The 11,340-nt window shown below is 47.1% G+C and overlaps 1 protein-coding gene across 1 annotated transcript in view; it reads left to right on the top strand.

The window, feature by feature from the left end:
- Positions 1-4: 4 nt before the first annotated feature.
- BLMH (bleomycin hydrolase) overlaps positions 5-11,340 on the top strand; it is a gene marked incomplete at its 5' end in the record, with an annotated part of 19,202 nt that continues 7,866 nt past the window's right edge. The window contains 9 exons of the mRNA XM_010148292.1: positions 5-65; positions 475-584; positions 1,217-1,358; positions 2,906-2,994; positions 4,272-4,364; positions 7,977-8,132; positions 8,588-8,746; positions 8,844-8,911; positions 9,292-9,409. Coding sequence (XP_010146594.1) covers positions 5-65; positions 475-584; positions 1,217-1,358; positions 2,906-2,994; positions 4,272-4,364; positions 7,977-8,132; positions 8,588-8,746; positions 8,844-8,911; positions 9,292-9,409 — 996 coding nt within the window. The remainder of the gene's footprint in view (positions 66-474; positions 585-1,216; positions 1,359-2,905; positions 2,995-4,271; positions 4,365-7,976; positions 8,133-8,587; positions 8,747-8,843; positions 8,912-9,291; positions 9,410-11,340) is intronic.

The following is an 11,340-nucleotide window of genomic DNA, read 5'->3' as shown; positions in this document are numbered from 1 at the left end:
CGTGCAGGTCTTCCAGCACGCCGTGCCCGCCGAGGGCAAGCCCGTCACCAACCAGAAGAACTCCGGTAAGGGGCTGCCGGCGCGGGGAGGAGGGGTGCGCTCTCTCGGCGGCTCTGGCCTTTGGGGAAGGAATGATGTAATGCTGACTGCTCTCCTGGGAGCGGTGGTTTCCTCTGGAATCCTCTCGTGGGGCTCTGAGCAAAGCCGAGTCCCTGCAGCATCCTCCTGAGTCAGTAACAGTCTCCAGACTTGCAGCGTTTCCCTCTTTCCCCTTCTGTATCCCATAGGATAGCATCAGTTAAGATCTGCATTTGCAGTAAAAGGTTTCTGACCTTCTCGTGAGCTGTTTGGTATTTTACAATCCCATCCAGACCCTTGAGGCAGAACGGTGCCATGAATCTTGTGTTTAAAAAAAAAAAATCTGATGCAGCTCTTAAACATTCCAGTTTAATTCTTGTCCCCTTGATCTCTCAGGGAGATGTTGGATCTTTTCCTGTCTCAACGCAATGCGTCTTCCTTTCATGAAGAAATACAACATCGAAGAGTTTGAATTCAGCCAGTCATATCTCTTTTTCTGGGATAAGGTACAGTACAGGTGGTGCCAGGACAGCTTATGCCACTGGGGATTTCTGCTGGGACAGAATTTTTTCCAGGCTGGATGTCTTAACAATCGAGGTGGAAAACATACACGAGAAGAAACTTCAAAGCATCTTTAAATATGTATTGTAAATGTGGGTTGAGCAGAGTGGGGCTTTCAGCTCCCAGTTAGCTGTCAAGATGTTCATGTTTTGGAACAGTGAAAGCTTGCTTTCAGGTGTTGTGTTCCCAGAGTTCCTTGTAGGGGAAGCAGGACTATAACATTCTGTTGAGCTTAGCCGTGCTTGTGACCTGCTGATCTGTGAGCTGTGTGCCCGATTCCCCGAATGGAAATAGAGAAAGTCTCCTACTAGTTTGGGTCAGGCTCCACTGCGTAACTGCTATTTCACATTTCCTGCTCCCCTACCCTCAAGCTCTGTGCTAACTCACTCCTAAATATTTGGTCTGTGACAAAAACGAGTTTATAGGTTAAGCCCTGGAATGCTAGAGGGAAAAGAGGAACGTTGGTAGAAGAGTGGAAAGTAGCTTCGGCTGGGTTCTTCAGAACTGGATGCTGAAGGAGGAATTAATGCCCAATGTCGCACTGAAAACCTCTGTTTTTCCTGTCCCTCTGGTCCAGGTTGAACGCTGTTACTACTTTTTAAATGCCTTCGTGGAAACGGCTCAGAAAAAGGAGCCTGTGGAAGGAAGGCTGATACAGTTCCTGCTCTCCAACCCCACGAACGACGGTGGACAGTGGGATATGCTGGTCAATCTTATCGGTAAGAGCACTGGTCAGCTGGGGCCCTTCCTGAAGTTGCACACTGCTTTGAGATAAGGGAGGAACAGAAGAAATTGAGTTTGAGAGCTGAAATTTGCTAAGGAACATGCCATTACCCAATGCCATTTTTTAATCAAAGACCTTTTTCAGGCCAACTTATAAATATTAACCTTAAATTTTCTCTGGGGTCTTTGCTCTTGGCATATTGCTGATCACAGAAGCTCAGATCAGCAACTGGTGTAATGGGATATCCCAGACTTTCCATTTAGTAGAAAGGTTCAGGCATGGACACCATTTGTTTATATCCATGTATACAATTCTTAGGGCACAGAGTAAGGAAACAACACTGCTAGACCAGGGTGTGCCTACAGCTGCAGAACCAAAACCAAATAGGTTGCAGCCTGAAGAAAGATGGTATGAAGATCAGTGAGAGGGAAATGATGAGGAATGTGGCCGTGCTGGTCTTGCAGAGATCCAGCTTGATCGGGATCTTCCTTACACTGATGAAGGAGATACTCCTATCTAAATTACACTGGCATTTGCTTTCATTTGTGTTGTGAAACAACGCGATGCCTTTTGTACATCAAGTCTGTAATGTAAGTTTAGACTCACAAAAGGAATTTGTTTCCTTGAAGCCTGGGGGTTAGGTTTTTTTGCCATCCCAATGTTCTAAATATTTAACCAGGGCAGAGAAGATTTTGGATGTTGCTGTTACATCCAGAGCATTGCATGGTGCCATCTCAGATTGGTACCATAACATAGGAAGCAGTGGAGCTGTTGCAGGTGTTTCGTAAATGCTGAGAAGGAAAGGAGACTGGGAAGTCATAGCATCACAGAATGGTTTGGGTTGGGAGGGACCTTAAAGCCCACCCAGTCCCACCCTCTGCCATGGGCAGGGACACCTTCCACCAGACCAGGTTGCTCCCAGCCTCATCCAGCCTGGCCTTGGACACCCCCAGGGATGGGGCATCCACAGCTTCTCTGGGCAACCTGTCCCAGGGCCTCCCCACCCTCTCTGGGAAGAATTCCTTCCTGCTATCCAATCTAAACCTCCCCACTTTCAATTTAACCCTGTTACCTCTTGTCCTGTTGCTACAGGCCCTTGGAAAAAGCCCTCTCACAGCTTCCTTGTAGGCCCTTTCAGGTTAAGTCAGTCACTTAACCTTAGATAAAATCCATGGAATAAGAGGCCCAGGTTTTTAGAAGATAATTCAGTAGCTTAATATTCAAGTAATCATTCTTTTTCTGGTGAAAAGAGCTTTTTAAAAAGCACAGGTTAGTTCAGAACTCTGAAGTGTTGGATTAAATGATACTGAGCAGTCCAGGGATTCCACCTTTTGGCACTCCTGTGGAATGTGGGTCAGAGGTCAAGATTCAGTCACAAATTAAAATGTAAACTTTGAGTACTTGTAACCTTTGAATAAGAGACTTTCCCTTACAATCTCTGCATTGAAACGGACTGTATTTAGCTTTTACGTGGGAGAAGTGGACGCACTAGCGTCTTCTGGGCAGGAAAGAGTTGTTAACCCATAGCTTTATTATTTCTAGAAAAGTATGGTGTTGTCCCCAAGAAATACTTCCCGGAGTCTCATACCACAGAGGCAACCAGAAGGATGAACGAGATCCTGAACCATAAGGTAAAATTGATTTAGGCCCTACAGATGGAGGGGGATGGGAATGGCTCTGTTCCAAGTGTTGCTACGCTACTGTCTCTTTATTGACCAAAGTACTAAATGCATCTCGGCAACTTAACTTGCTTTTATTCAAAAAGCAGCCTAAAGTCTTGGCGAAGTCTGCTGTTCATCTCGGAACATGGAGCAGGAAGGTGTTTCTGGGAGCTGGCCTTTGCCAGGCTTCAGGAGCCTCAAAGTACCCCACGTGCTTTCAGTAGCAACTGCTCCTCATCCTCCAATTAATTCTTGATGAGTGGCTGACGAAGTCTCTTTCTGCAAAGCTAGCACTTGGTGTCTAGGTGACTTTTCTCTGCCCCTCGGTATTTCATTTACCAGTACTCTGGGGTTTCTACTGCCAAATGGGATGGAAAATAGATTAAAAATGTATTTTCAAACCACTGAATCTTAAAAATCAGCTTTTAGTATAGGGGTGTGCAGCTTTGCCTGAAGGCAGGTGTAAGCTGGCTCCCTAAACTACGACGTGAATGAGTGTGGGGAGGTGCTAGTGTGGACAGCTAGATAAAAAGGGTAATTAAAGCATTTTTTTACAGTGGGCTTTGATTACTTTTTCTTTTCCAGTTCCTATGGTACGTGCTCAGGGGAAACTGCTGAGATCCACATAAAAAATGTAAAATAGGTGCTGAAGTGAGCTCAGATGTAACGAGTGGTGGTAATGTTATCATAGTCCTGAGCGCAGCAAACCAGCTGGCCTCGTGGGAGCCCTGCTCCCTGTTCCTGGCCTTGGGGATGGTGACAGTAATGGGAGGCACCTGCCGCTCTGGGGTGTTTCTGCCTGCAGCGGGGAAATGCTCCCTCCTTCATCAGCTGGGGGATCAGATATGTGTTAGAACTGCAAAATCAGTTTTGCAGCCTGAAGACAGTCTGTTCTGCGAGTCACGGAGGTGGTGGGGTGTATGGAAGTTGCAGCAGCTGTTACAGAGCCGAGGGAGATCAAGCCTTCGGGAGAGCTAATGGCTGTAAGCTTCAAATCAGTGGCTGGAAACCAGTAATTGCGTTGCAACTATTTGTTAATCTCAAGTCTTTTAAATCATTCAGTTATCTTGATTTTTTTTTTTAAAGAATCCATACCTAACAAAGCCTGAAAGGGATTTTCTTTTCCTTTTGAGAACAGGTTCTGAAGAGTAAAATAGGTGCATGAAACAACCAGGTGGGAAGTTCTGAAAACTGATTAGGTGGCACTGCTCACACCCTTACAATAAAATTACTTTCTCCTCAAACAGATGAGAGAATACTGCTTGCGGCTAAGAAACATGGTGGAAAGTGGAACACTTAAAGGAGAACTCTGTGCTGCAATGGACACGATGATAGAAGAGGTAAATCACTGGTGTGACACCAGTCTTGGAACACGAGGCTAGAATGGGTGAGATTTCTTGCCTGCTCTTATCCCGCCGATATTGGATGAGCCAAAACAAGTGCCAGGGGTTTGTGTAGCCGTGTGCTTGGCGGTTTTGATTTTGAAGTGGCTTGTTGCTGATTCCATTCTGAATTTTTCTGATGCTTCTAGGCAAATGTCCCAAATCTATAGATGGCAGCACTGTGACATTTTAGAGGCATCTGCCCCATGCTGTAGGGAAGCAGCATGTTGTTTCTTGAGAGATCATCAGGCTTTTATGAACGGTAGCAAGGAGATGGGTTGAAAATTGCATTTTGATGGCCTTCAGTATCTTGCAGCACAGGTGTTGTGTCAGAAACTCCCCACAAGAGAGCAGTGAAGAACCACAGAAGGGGCTGCTCTGCCTTATGGAAGGATGTGAGCTGGGCACAAGGCTGCATTCAGCTGTGCTCCGATACTGGGGCGCAGCAGAGGGAGGAATCGCAGCATCTGCTTCTGGCTGTTTGAATCCACTCAAAAATGACTTGAGTCAGCAGGGCTGATGTGCATGATGTGCAGCGTGTGTAGCAGCTGGTCCTCCAGCGGGTCACGCGGAGTATGACAGTGACACATCTCATTTGTCTTATCAAGTAGGAGAACTACTGAGTTCTTAAATGGAGAAAAGGAGTTTTAAAAGCTCAGACTGTTTCAGTTTAGCCAGGTGTCTGCATTTAGAAGTGTGCATGTAGTGTTTCTCAAGCATACGATGCCAAGTGACCCAGTGGTTTTGGTGTCTGTCACTAGATTACTCCGTAGTCCTGATTAAGTGTGTTTTAGTTTTTCTGCCATCCAGTAAAAATCAGGGTTAGGCAGAGCCTACCCTGGGCTGTTTCTGTAAAGCTTCAGGCAGTTCCACTGATAAGCAAATATTATGTTGGTTGGGTTTTTGGAAATTCATCTTTGCCCTTTGTGTAAAAACCTGTAGGTTCTTTTTTTATCTAATTTTAAGATTAGATTGAAAAGGAAAACTGCTTCGTGTTCCTCGGGTCATACCACTGAAACCTCATCAGCAGTAGTTCTGTGCCTTGAACCCACCCTGTTACATTGCTGACCAGCCCTTGGCTCAGAAGGGAATTAACATGCATCCAGTGTGTGTCCGAAGGCCCCTGGAGGGTCTCGCAGCAGACATAAAAATGTCCTAGAGACGTTCACATCCAGGGCACTGACATGCGGGTCACTGCAAATGTCTGTTCAGAGCATCCTACCCTCCGACAAGGGATCCTCCAGCCGGTGTTAAGGGCTCGTTAATGGCAGTTTCCACTCTCGAAGGCGGTCGTGCCTCATCCTCTGAGGCTGGCGCAGGATCTTCTCCTGCAGTAGCAGTGGCAGGTTGCAGCTTAAGTGGATTTATTTTCCGTAAACGCTGTGATTCAATTATGCGATTGCTGCTGTCTCGCATACTTGACAAACGCTCAGTTTTGAGGTCCGAGGCTGCTCTTGTGTCATCTGTTTATACGTCTGTTGCATCTGGTTTTGCATGAGGCAGAGCAGACGGTGGTCTTGCCCGGTGGAGCTTGATTTGCGGAGCAGATCTTGGCTCTCGTGCTGGGAGGCCCCGCTCCAGTGAGGATGGGGTGATTGTACGGGAGCACAAGGGTAAATATTCACTCCAGAACTCTCTAAACATTCTTATCACACCAGTGCACAGCAGGTCAGGAGATGAAATCAGTGCAGTGTGTGTGATGGAATTTGTCTTCCGTTACTGTTGCCTCCCCCCCACCCCCCATTCCTTTTGGGTTTTGGCACAAGCCGCTGCGTCTTTGCCTTATCTTGGCTCTAGCTGTTGTTAGAGTGATGTAAGTCACCTTTCAGTTGAAATATGTCACCTGATGTTATTGATAGAGGAAATGTGTGAGATGCTAAGAGATGGCCTGCGAGGGGTGTGGTGGCAAAACAATTGAGGGAGGCTGTTCCAAGGCCCCACTGTATGTCAGCCTGAGACTCCAGTCTCCATCGTTTTCCTTCCTCTGGCTGGAGCCCGCTTGCTCGTGGCTCTCCTCAGGCATTTTTCATCCTTATTTTCATGTGGGGTTATCGGAGGTAAGGTGGGTGTATCCACAGCAAAGCCTACCTTTTGTGCAGCCTGTGCAAGATTAAATATTTACGGTAGTTAAAGAGCAGATGTAAATCCCTATTTATTGAGAAATAAATGTGTGAGTTCTGCCAGTAAGAAACACTAAGCCCACACCCTTGTTTCAACCCATAATTAATCTCTTCACTTGTTTTCTTGAGTTGCTTGGAGCAAGAACACCTTTATTTGTATTTTGGGTGCAGCCAAAGAGTGTTACTTAGCACGAGCACGGTGTTCCTCTTGCCATCAGCACAGAGCGCTCGCTGGCACAAAGCTGCTGCTTCTGGAGCCTCGGGATCTGTGCAAATCAGCTCGATTGCCTCCAGGAAGAGAAATATTCTGTCTCCCCTCCTGTGAAAAGTCAGAGCGTGCAGACTGACAGCTTAGGAACGCTGGCAGAAGCCACAGGCGTTGGATCCTAGTCGAGAAGGTGCAGTTGGGGTTTGACTCCCCCTAACCTGAAATAACCTTTTGGTTCCTTGCAAGGAAAAGACTTGCCTTGTGTTCAGGACAGGGCCGGGGCTGAAGGAGACCAGTGTCAGCTGAAGTAAACCAGATTCAAACCTGTTTAAATAGGATGGAATTCTCTGTCCCCAGAGTACCTGTGGCAGGGCCTGCTGAGTATCCCTGAAGACAGTCATCTGGTGATGCTGCCTATGAGTTAGCATGTTTTGTGAGAGCCCTGTGAGAAAGTGCAGCAGGGATGATGACTTGAAATGTGGTCAGCATTTTGGGGCAAAGCTCAGTAGAAAGCTGCCAGCTGTGAAGGATGGCCCAGGCAGGGATCTTGAATGTAATTGCATAACCTGCCATCTCAACCCTAAACTGTTTCATGTATTGCAACTGGGGAAGACTGTCCTGGCCTTGCTGCTTTTCCAAAGCCTCGTGGTTACAATCCAAATGGACATTACAGGAAAGAAAGGATTAGTACGGGGGAAGCGGTGGGATAAAATGCTCTGCTGAGTGCCTGTTAGGAGGTCTGGCTTGTCTCTGCGCAGGGCAGGGCACCTGCTGGAGGGCTGATGCTGGGTGCCTAAGCCTTGCTAGAATCATATTGATTAAGTTTCTCCTGCACTGGGAAATGTCCTGGTTGGAGGAGCTTCAGAACAACTTAAGGATGGTTGGAATGAGGCTGGGCAGCGTATTGGCCTTGGCGTTTGGCTGCTGCATTCCTAGGATAACCAGCACTTAACCCTAACCTTCTGTTTTCCCTCATGGTTTATAGGAGAATGTCGGGTGTGAGATTGTTGGGTTTCTTGTGGCCTTTCAGATTGTTTGAACTGTTGAAACACCTAGATGTCTGGAGCTGAGTGAAAACAATTCACGTGTGAATGCTTATTCATGTTCTTCAAAGGTGACTGTTGAGGTATTTCTCCAGCCGGTTCTCCTGTGGAGAACTCCCTTGATCCGTGGCACCACTGTGGTAGGAGAGACAGACCCTCATGCTTCAGCGAGCTCACTGCCCTTTGCTTCTCTGGGCAGGTGTTCCGAATAGTGAGTACTTGCCTGGGCAGCCCTCCGGAGAACTTCTGCTGGGAGTTCCGGGATAAGGAGAAGAACTACCACAAATACGGCCCTGTGACACCGGTCCAGTTCTACAACGAGCACGTCAAGCCTTACTTCAACATGGAGGACAAGGTTGGGCCTGCTGAAAGGCAGTAGCTTCCCAAGATGTGGGGGTTTTGTGCTGCTAAGCCACTTACTTCCCACTGTTGCAAGTGCACTGTCCACCCTGTGGCATGGGGACCGCTCCCACAAGTTGATGGCCCCGTATTTATCCTCCACCTTCTCCCGCTGGTGCTCTACCCTTCAATTAGCTGTGATCTCACACTGCAGTCCGTGGTTTTGTAACGATAAATACAGTGGTCAAATCAGACGTAAAATGCCGTAAGACAGCCACTGGAGAGCAGCAGTGACCTGCGGAGCCATGATCTTAAACCAAAAAAACCCCAAACAAGACCCTGAACCTGGTATTTCAGCCGAGTGGGTTGGTGGTGGATGGGATGGAAGTGATTCTCTGAAATCAATCTAGATTCACTTCTCTGATTTCGGTTACGTCTCACCTTAACTTGTGACAACTTGGCTTTTGGCAGATTTGTCTAGTAAACGATCCTCGACCTCAGAACCCGTACAACAGGCTGTACACGGTGGAGTACCTGGGCAACATGGTAGGAGGGAGAAAAACACTCTACAACAACCAGCCTGTCGATGTCTTGAAAAAATTAGCTGCTGCATCCATTAAGAATGGCGAGGTTGGTCTGGTTTCTCCTCGTGGGTGGTGTGGTGCTGCTCTTGTAACATAAAACTCACGGGGATGTGGCCTAGACACGACTCTTCCTTCCGTTGTAGGCTGTGTGGTTTGGCTGCGATGTTGCAAAGCACTTCTACGGCAAGCTGGGAATCAACGACTTGAATATGTAAGTAGAAGATCAAAACTGAGTGTCATTTGGGAGACTTGGCTGGGACATAAGCAGAGGGAACTAATCTGTACATACTTTGGGTTATGTACCCAAAAAGGGCATGTTTAATTTGGCTGCAACAGAATTTTTTCCATTTGTTAGCTAAAGTCTGAATCCTTTACAGATACACTGTGATTGTTAAATATTCTTGTTTGAATCATCCGGTGTCTTGTGAGAAGCTCCTAAGGGGATCAGTCTCCTGCACTCATTCTGACACTGAATGTTGTTGAACTCGTACGCCTGTGCACGGGCTCCCGGTGCAGCGTGGCCTACCCTGACAGAGTCCCGCGAATCCTCCCCGCATCCTTTGTGACGCTGCTGATGTGGCTCTCTACTAGATTTAATCACGAGCTGGTGTTTGGTGTCTCCATCAAGAACATGAACAAGGCGGAGAGGTTAATCTTCGGAGAATCCATGATGACCCATGCCATGGTCCTGACAGCCGTCACCGAGAAGGTAGAGTCCACCTCCTGAAGCCGTGGTGCTTGTGATGTATGTGAATATTCTGGAGGGTTGTTTGTGTTCCGGGCTCATTCCCGGGGGGTAAGCTGTTGGGCTGGGGTTCGGCGTGTGTGCCACAACACCCTGGTGCACAAGGCTGAGGCTGTTGGAGTGTTCAAAGGGATAATTAACAGGGAGGGAGGAATTTTAGACAAGTACTTCTTTCCTTCTACCTGCAAACGTTCACTGGAGAAAGGGAATAGAAAGCCAGGTTCTAGTTTTGAGGTACCAGAAAACCTATGTGAACGGATTTTTAAATGCAGATTCTGGTGTATGTTGCTGAGCAAGGAGTCCAGCACGGCAGCAAGCATTTCCCTCCCCACCCCGCTGCGTGGCTTAGCCCAGCCTGTGTTACAGCCTCCTGTCCAGATGCCAGCAGGAGGCACTTTGCGACAGTCCTAACCTCCCGCAGCTCAGTGGCATGTGACCTCCCCGACCCACTCATAACTGGGGAAGGAAAAGGGTGTCCAAAATAGCTCTGTGGCGGACAGTAGGCTGAGATGAAGCCACAGCTCAGTCTGTTCTTGGCAGTATAACAAAGCACATGCGAGGTAAAACAGAACCATGTGAAAATTTACAACTTGGGGTTATCCGTGATGTCGATGTTTTCCATTAATTTCCAGAAGTTGTCATTATTAAAGTTGCTTTGAAGTGATCTCTTCCTGTCCAACGTGACCTTGGCTTGAGAAGCAACAGCTTGCATGTAACCGAAAGCTTGCTGGAGCTCTGCAGTTTGAGGGCTTGATGGGACTCTTGAGTCATAAGAGTTTTTGAGTTACTTTTTATGACTCTGTGTAACTTTTCCTGCTGTGTTCTGCATTCTGAGCTCTTCATGCCTCTGTTCTGCATATGAGTGCATGAAAACATCTTTAAAAAGCTTTTAATCATTTCTCTGATACTAAAAATGGTACTTCTGGACTGTTGAAGGCTTCACAGCTGGAGTGGATGTACTGATCGTGCCCAGTGGCTGTGCTTCACTGGCAGCTGTTAATTAGTCCGTGGCCTGAATTTTTACACTCAGGATTCCGTGTGCCTAAACATATAGCTGCATGAAGTGTGATCGAATGTGACCCAATTCCTTTAAGGAAAGGGTGTGTCAAAGATCCGTAGCTCTGAAGTCACAAGGTAGTTTAAAAGAGTTTATCCCAGGTCAAGTTCAGTGTTTAGAGGCTTTTCCACATCCAAAATGGGCTAAGTTGTTTCTTCTTGTTTGAATGTGGAATCACAGAATGGTTTTGGGGGGGAGCCACCAGTCCCACCCCCTGCCATGGGCAGGGACACCTTCCACCAGACCAGGTTGCTCCAAGCCTCATCCAGCCTGGCCTTGGACACTTCCAGGGATGGGGCATCCACAGCTTCTCTGGGCAACCTGTCCCAGGGCCTCTCCACCCTCTGCGGGAAGGATTCCTTGTGATGTCCCATCTCAATCTCCCTCTTTCAATTTAAACCCGATACCCCTTTGCCTGTTGCTACAGGCCCTTGTAAAAAGCCCCCCCCAGCTTCCTTGTAGGCCCCTACATGTTGTTAATGTCCTGTTTTATATTAAACCTGAACTTAATCTAAAGGAGCTTTGATAAACAGTTGTAAAAATGTAATACTTTGGATTTACCTACTTTATGAAAAGGCTTTGAAGATTGAAAAAATCCTATTACCATCTTACAACATAAAATTGATGTGGATTAAATGCACCTTTTGGTTAAAAACTTGATGTACATAAACCTGTTTATCCCAGTTTGCCTGGCAGCATCAAGAGCAGATGCACCCTCAGTCTGGTAGCTCTGGTGCATGTTAAGGGCTGTTCTGTCTTGTCTAATGTGAGAACAGGGGTGATGCAGCCAGGTTCCAATGAATACTAAAAATGTATTTGTGGGGTGTTTTCCAGGTTA

Source organism: Eurypyga helias, unplaced genomic scaffold (genome assembly GCF_000690775.1).
Source record: "Eurypyga helias isolate BGI_N326 unplaced genomic scaffold, ASM69077v1 scaffold30893, whole genome shotgun sequence".
NCBI classification, from domain to species: Eukaryota; Metazoa; Chordata; class Aves; order Eurypygiformes; family Eurypygidae; genus Eurypyga; species Eurypyga helias.
This window is presented reverse-complemented; position numbering and strand designations above follow the sequence as displayed.